The sequence below is a fragment of the Mya arenaria genome, chromosome 3 (genome assembly GCF_026914265.1).
Source record: "Mya arenaria isolate MELC-2E11 chromosome 3, ASM2691426v1".
Taxonomy (NCBI): Eukaryota; Metazoa; Mollusca; class Bivalvia; order Myida; family Myidae; genus Mya; species Mya arenaria.
In genome coordinates this window covers 18,166,773-18,184,647 of record NC_069124.1, presented here as the reverse complement: position 1 = coordinate 18,184,647, position 17,875 = coordinate 18,166,773, and the positions used below count along the sequence as shown (strand labels likewise).

The following is a 17,875-nucleotide window of genomic DNA, read 5'->3' as shown; positions in this document are numbered from 1 at the left end:
ACTGTCTATCAATTCATCTCAAATAAAACAATGTAATAAATACGATAGACTGTGAAGACTGGGTGGAGACAAATACAACCTCATCTTCTGTCACCTATTCCAATTCTACCATCTATGGGTCCAAAGCTTTTTTGAGATGTGACTTAGGATTTTATATTGAACATACAAGGGATGTCTTCACCGAAACTGTTACATGTACTGCAAATGGAACATGGAGTAAACGTTTCCCTCCAACATGTGTTGCGATTGGTAAAGAATCTTTTGAACATTTATACTGTTATCGTATTGATTGTGTAATTTTATTTTATAAATTGCGGCAATACGATCTATGTACAGTCCAATTAATATTATTCTACCTTTAATTGTTCGATATGAAAATAAACAAAAACATTATTACATGTCTGTCTTTCACAGAATGTCCTCCTTTGAAGCTACAGCCGAATGTGAATATTTTGAATAATAACCATTTTAATTCACAATATCTGTTCGGCTCCATCATAAGATTCGGTTGCCAAAATTCAACATCGATCATTGGTCGAAACTTCATCACGTGTTTAGTTGACGGAGCATGGAGTGGAAACCCGCCTGTTTGTGAGAAAGGTAAACCAGTCAAGTAAATGTGACATAGTACGATAAAAGATGATATCAAAATATGTGAATTAAATGGTTTTGTAAATTTCTTTAAGAAAATTTTGAAAACTCATCAAGGGTCCGTTTATAGTTAACATTTGATTTTAAAGAGACGAGCGAGAAGTTTTGCCCAGAGGATATTGACATATACGGACACATTTGGAACATAACAAGGGCTGGGCAAATCATAAGTATGGCTTGTCCTGACGGTAAGCGAATACTACTACTACTACTACTACTACTACCTACTACTACTACTACTACTGCTACTACTACTACTACTACTAAAAATAATAATAATAATAATGATAATAAATAAAAATAATAATAACCTATTCTTCTCCCCAAATCGTTCTCCAACTACAATAACCATGGTCATTAAATAACTATTACAGATTGTGATAGTAATTCAAAAGTTGTTGTTGATTGAACCTTTTTCAGGATATATAGGAGAAATAACCCGGCATTGCTTGATGGATGGATCGTGGCTGTACCCAATGTACAACTGCATTCAAAAGTCGATAGCAGAAATATCGCAAGCGGTATTTTGATAATTATTTTGTACATATCTTTGTCCAAAACAGCACTTATTAAACAAATCTGTAACATTCAGCTTGTTAACCCGTGCTGAGACTCAAAACGTATATCGTTTTACTTTTGTAATGCTACAAAATATTTTCAGCTGCAACATCCAACAGAAAAAGACATTCAAATCAATCTTCAAAAGTTGTCAAGTCTAACCTCAGTCACGCATTCAAGTGGACGCCCGGCTTTCGGTGGTGAGCTGAATCAAGTGACCAACATTTTGGATACCATTGCGAGCATTGGGGAAAACATGTCAGTTACAACAGAACAGACAGAGGTGTAGTATTCATGTTTATCTTATAAAAGATGAAATAGAAATTTCATGCCTACGGGAAGTTTATAGATCAATGAATTTGTTATAATTTAATGGAATATCAATGCCTGACTTGGTGATAGAAAAGAAATCGTACACGAAATTGGTCCATTTTCATATTACCGTACGTTTTACGTATACAACTTTTACAGATAGTATTAAACACCACAATCAGTCAGTGTATGATCAGCAGAAGGCATTTGTTCTAAAATGATTCATAATTACCATTTAATAATCTTTATTATTTGCAGTCGTTCCTGTCCGTTACAAGCAACTTGCTTGATCAGCAAAATGCAAAATCCTGGCAAGCGATGGGGAATGATACAGAGCAGGTAATTATAATGTGCCGTCTTATTTTGTCATCATGATCTGTTGTCCGATTCTATATGGTATAGTTTGGTTTGTCTAGTTTGAATTTAATTATAGTTTGTACTTCAACAACTCTGTACGTTTTTTTGACGTTCATAAACACACAGTGGAGTGATTGAATATCAAACACGTTTCGCATTCAAATTGAGAATGGAACATTTTTGCTTATTACACCAAAATTGAGAAACTAAATTCACTGTTATTTTGTTTGAATGTTCGAGCCACAGGAACGTCAAGGTGCAATGCGTGTTTTGAATGTCGTTGACAAATATGTCGCCTTAATTTCTGAGGGTATAGGGGACCTTGGCAACACATCGAAGACATTTGCTGCTTCAAATCTAGGTAAATGCGTAATCAATGACTAAATCAATAAACGGAAACACATACAATAAGGAAAAAAAAGTCTTTCATACATGTAAGTTATTGCAGTTATTTTGAAGATATTATTATAGAGTTTATTTCAGAATACAATAGGCAATACGCCCATGCGTACACAATCAATACAATACGTTTATGTTTTTAACATAGTCAATGGTCACTCAATCTTCCAATCATACAGTAACAAATTGGTTTAACAATCACAGTTCCATACAACAACATAAACACAGCGAGAGGAATAACCAAATATTATCCGTAATAACTATAGTAGGCATTTCTCAACTCGAAAGCTTTGAAAACAAACATAGATAATTTTGAGAGGTGAATAATTCTATAAATTTAAGCATATTAGGTCTTGCAAAATAGTATTTATCTATGTAAGCTTTTCTTATATCAGTATACAATTTACATTCAAGAACAAAATGATATTCATCTTCCAGTGAATCACATAAATGACATTTTCTTTCCGAATAAGGTATAGCAGCTGGTTTATGCCATCTACCAGCCTCTACCTGTAATCTGTGTGCAGACATCCTTAATCTTGACAATGCAATTCTATACTTATCAATGTTAACATCCTTTAAATATATTGTTATGTTGAAATCTGCAAAAAATACATAGGTTCTAGCTCTGGTAGACTCTGTTAATTTTGAGCTCCAACTCTGTATAAAAATATCAATAACTCTTTGCTTAAAAAATTTAAAAATAAAGATATATCCCCAACTCCTTGGTTTAACCATACATCATTGAATCCAAGCCTCTGTAATAATTCTCTTAACATGTATATCCATGATTTATTATTTGGATTTCTATCTACTTCTAGGTACATTTTATCATATACAATTCTGACATATTTTATGGTTTGCATATTTACTATTTTAATCCAATATCTAATCACATTTACAGAACGTTTACTAAACAATGAAGTCCTACCTAGTTCACCATAAACAAAATTATTTTGAGTTTGTTTTCTTACTCTTAATATCTCTTTACAAAAATTTAAATGTACTTTTTCTATTTGCTGACTATTAAAAAGACCCCACACATCAGAGCCGTAACTGGATATATAAGTTTATCAAAAATATCTAATCTATGCTTCACAGACAACGTCGGAAATTTGGATAAGCACTGTCTAAGTTTATATATACCCTTCATAGCCTGTCCTGACAATGTTTCAAAAGTACTAGTAAAGGAACCCCCTGGTGTAAATACAATTCCAAGATATTGAAACTTGTCAACAATTTCTAATTCCTGGCCTTTATATAAAAAATTTAAATTCATCCTTAATCTACCGCCTTTCCTAAATATCACGACCTTGGTCTTTTGTGAGTTAGCACTTAACTTCAATCTATCACAACATCTCTCTAGTAATAAAAGACCTTCTTGTAAACCAGCCTCTGATTCTGACAACAAAACAATATCATCAGCATACAACAATATAAATAGTTTAAACACATCTAAATCTATACACTGATGGTTATTAGTCATGAAATACTCTTCTATATCATTTAGATACATTGAAAATAAAAATGGAGATAAGGATTCTCCTTGACGAACACCTAACAAACATGTAAAACTATCACTTAAAACATTGTCATATTTTACTCTAGACTTAACATTCCTGTACATTGAACGTATAATATCTAACATTTTACCTCTTACCCCAAGTTCAATAAGTGTATACCATATAATATCCCGTACAACATAATCAATGCCTTGGTAAAGTCAACAAATGCAGTAAATAACTTCTTATTTGTTTTTGTGAAATAGTTTCTAATGCCATGTAGAACAAAAACATTATCAATAGTTCCCATATTTTGCCTAAAGCCAGCCTGAGCCTCAATATACACTTGATAATTTTCAGCCCAATCAGTAAGTCTATCATTCATAACTTTAGTAAATAACTTTCCAAGTGTACTCCATAATGTAATACCTCTATAATTACTTGCAACATTAACATCTCATTTTTATGTAATGGCACAATGAACCCTTCAGACCACTTCTCAGGGAAATAACAAATGTCAAATAATTTGTTAAACAATTTACATAAAGCTGTACTAAATGCATCATTGTTTGATCCATACTTGAAAAAATCATGAATAAAACAGTCAGGGCCACCTGATTTACCATTATTTAATTTAGTACAAGCCTTTCTGATAGCCTCAATAGTAAAAAGTACATTAAGCTCCTCAAACATAACATTTAATTATCCTTTTAAAAATCTTTCATTGAAATACAATATGTCTTCATCAGGTTGGAAAAACACTGATTCAGGATCATTTATAGATCTGAAATATACTACAAAATCACCGGATGTAAGGGCGCATGAGCTGTTAACAATAGATCCTTTTAAGCATCTTCCAATACAATGTTGCATTATTCATTTTAGCATTTTCGAGTTTACATGTTTGTGACTTGTCAAATACAAATTTCTTTTTTCTAACCTCATTTTTATAATCTCTCCTTGCATGCACCATATCTATTCTTGTAACATCACAAGGGTTATTTCTATAATAATTCAAACATTTATAATACCTTCTCTTTAAATCAAAACAGTCACTATCAAAATATTCAGCATCTTTGCAAACATTTTCTTTTCTGTTATAATTTTTTTACAAATGTTTCTTTTAAATAAAGGTTTACATATAGTATCCACTTTATCAGTAAAAGACAAAAGATTTACATCTAAATCAGCATTACCTCTTGTTTAATCTATGTTTTCACACAATAACTCTAATTGTTCAACCACATTATCAGAACAAAGTGCTTGCAAATACAAATCCTTCTTTTCATCATTCCATTTATATCTAAATGGTATATTCAAAACATCATCTTGCAAACCTTGATTCATACTAGTCTGTGTACATGATTTTAAACCAAATCTAATAACACAATGATCTGATATAACATTAATGTCCATAATGTCAAAAGATGAAATACATTGAAAAAAAATCACTTTAACATAAGACATAATCAATCAAACTACAGCCTTGAGAATTTACAAATGAAACTTTCCAATATCCTTATCTAATCCACACTTTCCATTCACAATTCTTAACCCTGTCGCCTTACAAAATTCTAACAACTGTTTGCCATACACATTTATAGTCTTATCTTTACCGGTTCTTGGAATACAATCATCCATAATATAATCATCTGATAATAAATTCACAACATGAATATTTTCATTTTCAACATAATCCGGCTTTTCACCAACACGTGCATTGAAATCTCCACTTATTACAAAATTACAACCATAGTCGTACATATTTTCTAAATAGATCATGTCATTTATCAATAAATGAAATATATTTGTATCGGCAAACATTTCCCTACTACTACGTTGTGGGACATTATAAATTTAAACACAAGAAAATATCATTGCTGGGATTAAATAAATTACCATTTATTTTCAACCACAAAACACAGTCTTCAGTTTGTTTCACTAGTTCCGCCTGACCTGTCAAACTGTTATGTATATATGCTATTATACCACCACTGGCTCGTTTAGATCCAATAATTTTATCTTTTCTACTAAGTACGAAATATTTAAATCCATCCACATCATAAATTAAATTATCATTCAACCACGTTTCAGTCAACAAAACAATATCATTATCATTAAATAACTTTTTATTTTTTTGCACAGTCTAATTTATTATAGGTTTTCCCCACAAGTCCTTGAACGTTTAGTACACAAAACATGACCTCTCTTGACTCCTCCCCGCTGTCCTACTTCTCCAATCGACCTTGTCTACCATTGGTTCTCGACTCGCTGTTCTTCTCGACCCCCGCCGGTTTGCTATTCCGTCCACCCCCCGTAGCCTTGGATCCCGTCAAATTGCCACGGTCTTGGTTTACCACAGTTCTATTTTTAGCGCTTGACACGGTTTGCTTCTCTTTACCTCGTGATTTCCCTGGCAGTGATACATGTTTTGGTGTATTCTGCAAGCCTGTTTTTAATTCTTTTCGTGGACTGTTTGACTTTGTGGTGTGATGAGTGGCTTTCTTTGAAGTATCCTTAACTTGTGCATCATTCTTTACGGAATTATCTACATTATTTTCAGGTAAGTCTGACTTTCGATATTCGCTGTTTTTCGATTGGTTACATGATAATGTCTTGTTTGCCTTTTTGTGGGCGTTACCCCGGTCATTTACCATCAAGTCCCCTTCTTCGAAAACCTCACCCACACTCAGCTCGCTTTCACCGGACGATTCATCTAATCCCACATCGTCATCAGTGACAGTATCGTTTGAGTAAACTCGAGTGTATTCTCTCTCCCTATGTTGTGATTGACTCTTGCTGTCATGTGAACCTGTCAGACTGTCAGATCCTAGAACCTTAAAACATTCAGGAAACATGTCATTCACAACTTTCTATTGATAAAAAGCTTAGCTGGAAACATAATTTTAACCTTTTGTCTCCTACTACGACCCTCTTGAACTTCCATGATTTTGCTTTCGAGATTTCCTTTGGATATTGTCTATCCACGCCAAATGAGCTCCCTTTTAATTTATATGCATTTTTCATTATTGTCTCTGTGTCTATGTAATCCCTGAATCTGATAACCATTGGCCGTTTATGATCTCTTTTCCTGTTGTCAAATATTTTCCCCATTCTGTGTGCCCTCTCAATATGCATTTCACTAGTGTCCATATCTAGTTCATTGCTCAGAAAGTTTAACACAAGCTGATTGCTGTTACCTATTAACCTTTCTGTTAAACAATACACAACAATGTTGTTACGCATGCTTCTAGCTTCTGCATCTATGGATTTGTATGAAAGCACTTTAGAGCTCCAAAGCTGAGCCTCACGTAATCTTTCCATACGAGTCATACTTTCATCCATTTCCCGGTAACTCTTGTTAATATTTTTCATTTCAGTGTTACAATCTGATTGTTGGGTTTCAATTACTCTGATTTGATCATAGTTTTTATTCACTTGTTCAAATATACTTATCAACTTATCATCGGTTGTCATACTTGCAAACATATTTGATGAGGTGCTTGAGCCACTTGATCCGCTTTTGAACTTTCTTTTCTTTCTTCTGTTTACAGTTTCGAAGCCGCCATTTTGCCTTTGTTCGAATCTGTTACCTGTTTGAATGTTATATTCCACATTATCCCCATTATCCCCACTACTCATCCGACCACTTTCGTCCATACCATCTCCATCCCATCATGAAGCCATATCACCAGGAAAACAATCCGATTACTTCGTTTAGATTGATTTAAATTACTATTTAACACACTGCTGAAAATACCCGTGCTGACCATTGACCTTGACCTTGACCTTATATACATAGATGATGAGCATTTGGTTCGTTGAAACATCGTTGTATATTTTACCAAAAGAGCACTAAAATTTATATTTCACAATTGACGTATATTTTGCAATAATAAATACTTTGGATAGCTAAAGGTGTAGAATTGCAAAGCAGTGAAGATTGTCAATTTTTTTATGTTTGAAACAATGAAATTACATTTGTATTCTGCTTTCTCTGTCAAGTACCGGGAAAGATATAACAGAGCATAAACTAAAGCATATAATAAAGCTATGTGTCTATTTTTTGTCGTGTTTATTTGTCTTAATTTTAAATTGTCTGTTAAGCGACGTGCTTCTAAACAGAGTATTCGTATAATTGTATTGGAATACTGAGCTTGCCTGTATATATGGTTTTGTTTTATTAATACGCCTTTAAAACATTTTTACTAATTCAGGAATCGTTTCTGCTTTGTAGTTGTGCATGTAGCAGGAATACACAACACAACAAATGATGGCATATCGTTTCCTGGGAATGGAACTAGTTTAGGAATTTCAAGCGCACTACATCTTCCAGACAAATCTTTAAATGGTATTTTCCTTTTTCGTTTTGTTTTGTTTTCGTTATTTTCATTTTATCATGCAAACTTAGGATTCACTGAAAATAGTTCTAGAATTATAAAAACACGTCAATTACTATTAGTATATTATAGGCCCTGAAGATTGGTCAAAGCGTAGTACATTTACGTGTTGCCAGTCGTTAGTAAGTTACGCTTCTTTTCTTGTTTAAGTGGGCTAGATGCAACACTTGTGTGTTTATTTGAGATGTTTAAATACGTCTGAAACGCTATTTAGATTATGTGTACTATATTCCGTTCTTTAATACAGATTCAAAGAAGTACTCGGCTGTGTTTTACAGAAATTTGTCTGGCATCGTCTCTGCTTCGTCAAACGAACACAGGTAAACAGATCGTGTTTTATTTTTAAAAACATATGAACTAACATAATTCTTACCTACAGCAAATTGTAGAACCATGGATAAATCCAAAATGCTGATTGATTGGTCAATATTTGTCAAATAATTACTAGTGTCTAACCAAACTGCTCTGATGTTCAAACCTGCAAAAATATAACCTGCGGATAACATATCAAGTGTGGCACAATTGGACGCTGCATAATGAAATTATAACCCATAATGGAAAACGATATAGATAAATGGCATTATTATAATGTTGTTTTTTATATACGGTTACTGAATATCATTATTTTAAACATGGCTCATTCAAAAGTAACACTGAAAATACAAAAGTAATAATTTGATTGAAATAATGGCATTCTTTAAAGCTACCTGGCATGTTTTTTTGGTTTAACTTATTGTGATGCATCGACATCTTGTATAACTTAATGTACAACATAGCATCCCCTATTTGCTGTTTTGATATGTTTTTGATTCAGATCTTTGCAAAAAAGCATCAACACCGAGATTGTTTCTGTAAATATGGACAACTGGGAATCTAATCCTTCGTTTGAAATACTCCTTACGTTCACGCATTTTGAGGTAATCGCCCTAACGTCCTAATTGTGAAATGTCAAGTTGAACATTTAGTTTGACGCAGACTTAAACTTATTGTTATAGATATTTAAGCCATTTATTCAAATAGTCAATCATTAAACATAGTGACATAAATGATGAGATGATAACTTGTTTAATGTTTAATTTCCTTTCAAAAAGTTAGAATGAGTGCTCACTTAAAATTTGTAATGATAGGCAATGCAGTTATGGTTTATGTATATACTAACACTTTCTTATCAATTTCAGAAAAGCCTGTCTTTTCCAGCCTGTTCGTTTTGGAACGAATCAGAGTATGTATTTATTTGCACACATTTTATAATGTTTAACGATCGTTTCGACAAAACAATTCTATAAAAACGACATTGTTATCAATGAACTATATGCTATCTCGGTACCAATTTCACATATACTATAAACTTCCTCGTATGCATTTGTAATATTTCCTGTGTAGGTCGGTTTGGGACGCCAGTGGCTGCAAGGTTGTCCACACAAATCAATCTCATACAGTTTGCAGTTGTAGTCATCTTACCAACTTTGCCATTCTTATGAGTCCGTTTATTCAGGTAAAGGTGTTATGAGCAAGATAAATCGATTTTCTTCATAATTTGATTAAATTATTGATATTCTAAATCAGTATGTCAATAGTTATTTCGCCTCAACTTTATCATTTATATAATTAAATTCATTTGCAGAAGATTTCTTGACATGTAATAATTATTTTTTTATCATAAAAGCTGCACTCTCACAGATATACCATTTTTACAACTTTTCTACTTTTTGTCTTGGAAAGAGCATTTTTTTGCTTAAATATCTGCAAACCAATAAGATTGATAACAAAAAATCAGATCATATATTTTCATATTTCCGTTCGAAATTTTTTTTTTGTTAGTAACGGTTTAAGAAAAACGCATAAAACATCAATTTTTGAACTTAAATTTAAAAATCTCCGATCTGATTTTTTTTTGTCAGCAATTTCTTATACCTGGTGTCCATGTATTTTCGCAAAATTTGGCTCGTTTCAAGACAAAAAAAAAGTTGTCAAAACGTTCAATCTGTGAGAGTACAGCTTTAAAATACACTTTCTGTATTTAAGGAAGACATTTTATTTGTTGAGGCTAGAAGTCACTTATTTCCGTAAAGATAGACACTTCTATATACAAATGATTATTTTATTTCTAAAGTTATCCGACAAATGCTTTTGATTAAACAAAATTATTTTCAATATAAATTTAAATCACACATGTAGTAAGCAATTTATCTTCAATAATTTTAGTTGTAATGTGCCTTTCAGGATAACGTGAACACCAAAGCACTGGACATCATTTCCATTGTCGGTTGCAGTATTTCGATACTGGGTCTGTTGCTAACAGTGGCGTTACACATATACTTTCATAGGTATAAGCTATAAATGGGAAAAAATAAAATATTAGCATTTGTGAATATATATGTTTGTATAATGCAATACCAAAGAAGTAATCCGCCTGTGGTTAAAATTGCAAACGTTCTGATCAATTGCGGTATTGAACATATTCGCCGTCGCCATCGAGCGTGCATCTTCAAGTACTATAATGTTAACGTGTAACTTTTGTTTAATCATAATAGAACTAAACATCAATCACATCATTAACATTACCAGATAAGTCAGTAAAACACTTGAGGAAAATACTTGACTTTTGGTCCTAACCCATTGCTTTTCTCTTTTCAGACACATGAAAACCGACCAAACAAGAATTGTTATCCTGATGAATTTATCGACAGCTCTTATTTTTTCTTATGCGTTGTTTCTGGGTGGAGTAGACAGAACAGAAAACAGGGCAAGTAGATTATAAAATTATGTTAAATTAACGCATTTATAATCAGACTTGATTTAACGTTCTTTGTATTTAGATCGAACTGTCATAACTTTGAGTTTTTCTGAATGTTTTTTCTTAGACAATTTTCATTATGATAAAGAACAAAATTCAGTTTTTTGCTCCTTTTTGTATTCGTCGAATGAGATTGATAATTATATTAAATTCGACCAGGCAAATCTTCTCAGAACAGAAGCACTAACATTAATACTAATTGATTTAATGTTATTTCATTGCTATTTCATTTCTTTGTCCAATAATTTCAACAACAACAGACACAGCCATGATACCGTTTTGTATTTCCTACATATACTAGATTGTTTGCACTACAATAGCTGCCCTTCTACACTACATCTACCTCGTGGTCTTCTGCCTCATGCTCGCGGAGGGAGTTGACATATTCATGTCTGTCCGTTTTGTCTTCACCACAAAGTCGAAGTTTAAGTGGATCATTCTGGTGGCTTGGGGTACGACTTTTTCTGTACTATTGTTTCATGTGTCATGATTGTATTCAATTATTGTCAGATGTTCTTCGTCTCAAGTTTACGATATTTTTTAGGAAGAATAACCTCACTGTATAATTAATCGCGGCCAAAAAAATGGAGGTTTTGATTATAAGGGCAAGCCACAATGCAAACTTCGTTTGAACAACCAAATTGTAAAATGTTTAAAAAAGTCAATTTGTATTAAGTTTTGAGGTTCATACTTTGAACACTAATGCATTCTTTGATAAGATTTACCTTTTGCGTTTTATCTTTATTTTGGATTGTTGAGATAAGAGTGAGGTTTGTGCACTTAAACTGGTTTTAACCCCCATAAATTTACATTTTACTGACCGTTCCAAGGCAGTACCTAACAATCCTTGATAAACATACCTAGTTTTTTTATATAAAGTATGTAGGCACTGTGCTGCTTGTGGAGTTTTGTGCTGTTCTTCCATGTTTCTTGTTTGTGATTTTATGTTCTATGTCTTTGGCGTTTACCAAGTGCCATAAAACCGGGTTTATGTTTAAACGTTTTGCTACTGAGCTTATTTCTGTAGCTTTTCGCATAAAATCAATATTTTGCAAGCATAATTCATATATTAGTAGCAAAATGTGAAGCTGTTATAAAGAGTTGAGCAATTTTAACCAAAGACAATTTCAGATTTCTAATAAAAAATCATTACCGTTTTCCCGGAAATATCTTGAAACAAAATTAGTATTTTTGTAATTCATATTTATCGGAACTACTCATCAACATTGTCTTGAGGTTTTGTGATGATTGCAGCTATTCTTAAAAAGATATTGGGGATTTTTGTAACCAGGAAATTAATTTTAATCCACTACTTATCATTATTTGTTTGAATAACTTTCTTATTTGATAATATTTCATCAAGAACTCTGAAGACATTGTTGAATAGTTAGTCTGGGGCATTTTCACATAAAAACAAACTAATAATTTCGACAGACTTTTAATGCTTTTTTTATCCAAAATGTGATAAAATATTCTTTTGTAAAATTTGTTTTAACTCCTTACTCCCGCAAAACATTTCACCAAGAATGAATGTACATTTTATTATTGATAAATGATCGTTTCTCAAAACTAGATAAAACATGAACTATTGAAACGTTTTAATTTTTAACCTTTCTCACCCACATTTGGACAGTGGCCGGCCCTTATAGCAACATTCGAAATATGTAAACAGCAGTCAGTTTAAATGCTTAAAATGAATTTTTTCAAGAATGAAAGTAAAATGATAATGTCTTATTCATATTTTATCACTATAATTTATTACCAATGATATCTTGCTATTTTGTTTATTTCACAGTTTTTCCAGCAATGGTAGTAGGAATTGCTTTAGGAGCCAGTAGAACTTATGGTTACGGAACTGAAAATTTGTAAGTGGAGTTATAAAAGCTTGAGCTTTGTTGACTATTCATCAATCAAAACAATGCATTATATAGAACATACAGGAAATTTGTGATCGATAATTATAACAGCTTATAAACATGATAAACACTCTCGCACGTGTTTGAATGCTAGAATCCAGTAATGTTGTCATGAGTGTTTGTAACTGAAATGGGAACTGATAGGACATCGCGATTAACCAGAATTTACTATCCTCTTGTAGAATCTCTTAATAATCGAATTCAAAAGCCAAGCAGCACACAGGACAACAAACATACATTTTTGTCTTTTTCTCTTCTTCAGTTGCTGGTTGTCAGTTGAGAGTGGAGTTATCTGGGCTTTTGTTGGACCAGCTCTTGCAATAATAACGGTGTTTGTTTTATTTGAACTTGTCATCTGTTACCTTCATTGGGAATGAAAGCATTCGATCTTTTAAATAAGCGTTGGTTGTAGCTTCAACATATGTATCCTTGAAATAGTTACAAGTTCCATGTATGTTGCCGTTTTAATCAACAATTACATTACCTAGGTAAATGCCGTGATCCTGGTCGTAGTTATAAGGACGATGTTTGGATCTCATGCAATATCACAAAAAAGGATATCAGACAAATCTAAGTAAGCTGCATTTGAAGGTTTATCATTACTGCTCTTTTTTAGTTAAAACATTATATATTTTACAACGATTGTGAAGAAGGCTATGGTAGGTTATACTTTGTCATTCTTGTTGGCACGATGTTGCGCGAGAGTGTGGTCTTGTGATGTGGGGCAAACCGGAGAACCCTGAGAAAACCCACTTGTCCGGCTTGTTGACCACCAACCAAACTCACATACGCCCAGGCCAGAAATATAACCTGCGTCGCCTTGGTGAGAAGCGGGTGCACTAACCACTGCGCTAACTGGACAACCTATTTTATCAATAAGCTATATTATGTTCGGTATATGTATTGTATATAGCTGTTTCAGAAATATAGTTGAAAACATCATGATTCATGTATCCTTTTGACCGAAGTGTTTTTAAAATGTTTAATAGTGCAGTACTACTTCTTATATTTATCCAAGGCGAGAACTCGCTTCTATGATCGTTGATGAAGCTGTCACAAGACCAATACTCGTCCCGTTTAAGTCCTTTAAATACTGTTTGCAGAATGGCAGTAAGATGCCTTCTGATATTGCTGCCGTTAACTGGAATAACATGGGTGCTAGGAATATTTTACGTCAACAAAAGCATGGCGTGGGTGCAGTATGTATTTGCTGTCTGCAATTCTTTGCAGGTTAATCTCGTTTCACAATAGTTTATTTCCTTAGTGAAAAAACTATATATATATTTGATCTTAAATTGTTGTCGATATATTCACTTATGTTCATCATAAACGCTGTTGATTTGAGCATTAAGATAAGTTAACGCGAATATTCATGCAGTATAACTGACTTAACTTTTTATATATGTTGCAGGGGCTGGTTATTTTCATCTTTCACTGTGCCTTAAATACACAGGTATGAATATTCTTTAAATTCAAAATAACGATATTTTTCAATTGTCTATTCACTGACGAAAATTATCCGCCCACAAGGCCACTAGCTTAGATGGTGTAAACCTTAGGTAGATAAATAAACATTAGTAAGTGTGAGGTGCCCATCAACCGGGTTAACATTCAACAGTTATTTTGTGATAAATCTTCACTGATCAAGCCATTATTCTTATCCCAACATATTCAAATAACGATTACTTGTGGTACGTGTGTGTTGCCTTGTGACGATGTTTGATTATTCGACTTGTGACCGTAGTTTGCATTGTGTTATTCCTTTAACCAAAAATATGATCAAATTAAATTTCATTTTATTTTAGATTCGTGATGCCGTATTGCAAAGCAGAAAACGCAGTGAAACTGTTATGTCAACCAAAAGTAGAAGCACCAGTGTAACATTTCGAGTAAGTAGAGCTTTGATCTAGTGTTATGTTAACAACAAGTATTTTTGCCTAGCCAAAGTATACAGCTCAGTTGTCTTTGTAAAATAATAAAATCCAATATATCATGCTTTTTAGCGCATGTCTGGAATGAACTCGACATCAATGACAGTCACTGAAAGCTCGATATCTTAGTCAGAAGAAACGAAACGAGTGTTAACCGGAGGAATAATGAGCAGCTCGAAAAGTAAGATCGCTCTTCCCATTGGTTAGATGATCATCGAGACTTTCCTATATATTCATGATATTGTTTGCACTTGTAATGCACATCAGATAATCTAGAGTAAAACTGTTTTTAACTTTATTAATTTGTAACTATAAGTTGTCTATATAAGCCGATTGCATATGCTAGAAAAAATGTTCACAGGATAGGTATCAGTATTTTTTTTAATTTAGGAATTGTTTATACATGTGTAGATATTTTTACAGTAAAAGCAAAGGGATGTTTTGGCGGTTATGACGTTTTTGACTATAGCCTTTTAATTAGCATTTTTATGTTACTATTAATCTCACTTTGTTTCAGAAGATGAAAAAGAGGACAAAACATCATCTCCTTTACAAACAGAAATTCTATCTTGTAAACTTTAACAATTTTGCAAAATAATGCATGGAAATTTAAAGCTTGAATAAGTTAACACATTGACAACGAATTGCATTTTAATGATTTAGCAAGGAATGGAAATGTAAGGGAAGGTTTGCTTCTTATCTTTTTTTGTGAAATTTTCACAATTTAGATGAGAACTTTAATGTGCATTATGGGGCTGTAAATGTTCGAAATAAGCTTTTTCAACAAGATTTATTATTGACCGGCATTTATCTGATCTTGATATTTTATTTGATTGATAACTGGACCACGCAAGCTCGTGACCGAGATAATATTTCGAAATATCCCAGGTTTCCAACAATACTCAGCTGCAAATTGTCAGATAGATCGCCTTCAAGAAACTCAGCTAAATATATTTTGATATTAATTTTATTGATTATTTAAGCTTCGAATGAATCTTATCTTATAACGACTCTGCCATTTAATGGATGATCAAAACATGTGTTGAACGTGACAGTTAATTGCGTGACTTTCGCTTCGTTTCATAACGCTTTGTACGAACGGGATGTCATCAGAATTCCATAGCATAACGTAATAAGGCGATTTTAGGGAGTTTGATTTTAGCCAGATGGCGTGAAAGTTTGACCTCTTTATGCAGATGCGTATTAATGCTCAAAGCTCTGAAAATATATTGTGCTTAGATTAAACTAAAAGGGAAATAAAGAATCAGTTGTATACAACTAATTAGTCCTTGCTTGTAAAAGACATGATATTAGCCGTAGTTTGTGAAGTAGCTTTTGATTTTATGTTTGAACGATATTTTCCAATACGGAAGAAGCGAATGAATTAAGAATAAGGTGTTGTTGTACGACTGCGAAAAACATGTATGATTTAAATATTTTAAAAAAAAATGCTAGAAAAAGAATTTTAAATATTTGAATGTCAGAGACACAACTTGGCGTCCTCCTACAATACGTATCTCTTTCAACAATATTTTTCGGTCACACAAATAATTGATACGAACGTTGTATTTTTTTGCACAATGCTAGAGTAATCGTTTGGAACAAAGGACAGGTATTTTCTTTGGCTAATATGGGAACAAAAACAACCAAACTAATTTTTCTGTATTAATATAATGCGCAAACATTAAACACTGCCGTTTCAGTGTGTATCCTGCAATCATAAATGTATTATTTAATTTCATGACACTATTGTATGCAGACATTACACAGAATTCAACATATACATATATGTCTAATTGTGTTGCAATATTTTGATTATTGTTTTTGTATGTATATAGTTACCAATATGTTTTGCCAATAAAAATTGATATGTTATTGAATGACAACTTGGTAATAACATGTGCTTCTTATACAATTTTTATGTTATTGCATGACAATGTGTTAATTAAATATGCTAATTTAGTATGTTATTCATATAATAAAACCTAAATGATATTCCTACTTTTTGTCTGTCTTATATCAACATGTACTAGAATGTCTAAATGCAATTTAAAGATTTTAAAATGCTTAAACTCCAGGAGATTTAAAGAACCCCCAAAAGGGCGCGGGCCTTGACCCGTACGTGAGGCCGACCTCGGTTTTCTTTACTCCCGGCGGAAAGGTTGTGACAGTATTTCAGAACCCAGAGGGAACCCTGGTTGGTTGGTGTTTGTATCTGATTAAATCACAGGGGAGTTACATATACAAATAAGACCGCTCACATCAATGGAGTGCATACATAATTCGATTTGTTTTTTAAAAATGATGTTCTATGTCTAGTCTAGACAATCAGTTACGGTAATGAAATTTCTGCAATTCATATCTCTATTGTAATGCACATTGGCTTGACGAAGGCATTTCCGATACGTCAACTGTTTGCAAAATCCACATTCCCTATTAACTTCTCTACAGTGAAAGCGGACATTCATTGTGCATTGACTGTTGACGATATCACTTTTTCAATTTACACTCCAACAGACGTCATTCTGTGCTCATTGAGCGAGCAATATATAGCGCAAAAAATCAAAATTGTTGACGACTGAAATAGAGGGGATTATATCCATTTGTTAATCAAAGTATCCATCAACACTAAAGTAAAGATATTGAAATGCTTTTGTGACTGCGTTAGCAAAAACTACTAGAGACAGACCACACTCTTCCAATGAATCTTGTTATGTACAGTAAAACAATAATACTTAAAGCGCTAGGTTTAAGACACAAATAAAATCACTACCGAATAAAACATCATACGTTTCTTTTTTCTTTTTTTTATTCAAACATATACAAAAAGCACTTCATACAGCTATACGTAGAAAACATTTGACATGTATATAAAAAGTATCTTTCATATGAAGAACCAATTGTTTTGCGATTTTCTGATTTAGAAAAAAAGGGGGGAGATTGGGCGAAATTAAAAAAAAAATGAAAGAGAAAATACCCATTTTTTTTTTTATATAATAAGAAAAGGAGAAGAGACAATCTGGCTTTCTAAAATGTATTATATATCTAGTGA

General features: G+C 32.8%; 1 protein-coding gene across 1 annotated transcript; it reads left to right on the top strand.

Moving 5' to 3' along the window:
• Positions 1-419: 419 nt before the first annotated feature.
• On the top strand, positions 420-16,583 carry LOC128227198 (putative adhesion G protein-coupled receptor E4P). The gene is made up of 22 exons (XM_052937498.1): positions 420-600; positions 741-839; positions 1,072-1,172; positions 1,313-1,492; positions 1,780-1,860; positions 2,119-2,239; positions 8,017-8,130; positions 8,427-8,499; positions 8,994-9,096; positions 9,358-9,401; positions 9,563-9,674; positions 10,403-10,506; positions 10,817-10,925; positions 11,278-11,428; positions 12,772-12,841; positions 13,155-13,221; positions 13,381-13,466; positions 13,996-14,122; positions 14,304-14,345; positions 14,698-14,781; positions 14,896-15,004; positions 15,341-16,583. The coding sequence occupies exons 2-21, from the start codon at positions 824-826 to the stop codon at positions 14,950-14,952; spliced, it is 1,842 nt and encodes a 613-aa protein (XP_052793458.1). The 5' UTR covers positions 420-600; positions 741-823; the 3' UTR covers positions 14,953-15,004; positions 15,341-16,583.
• Positions 16,584-17,875: the final 1,292 nt, after the last annotated feature.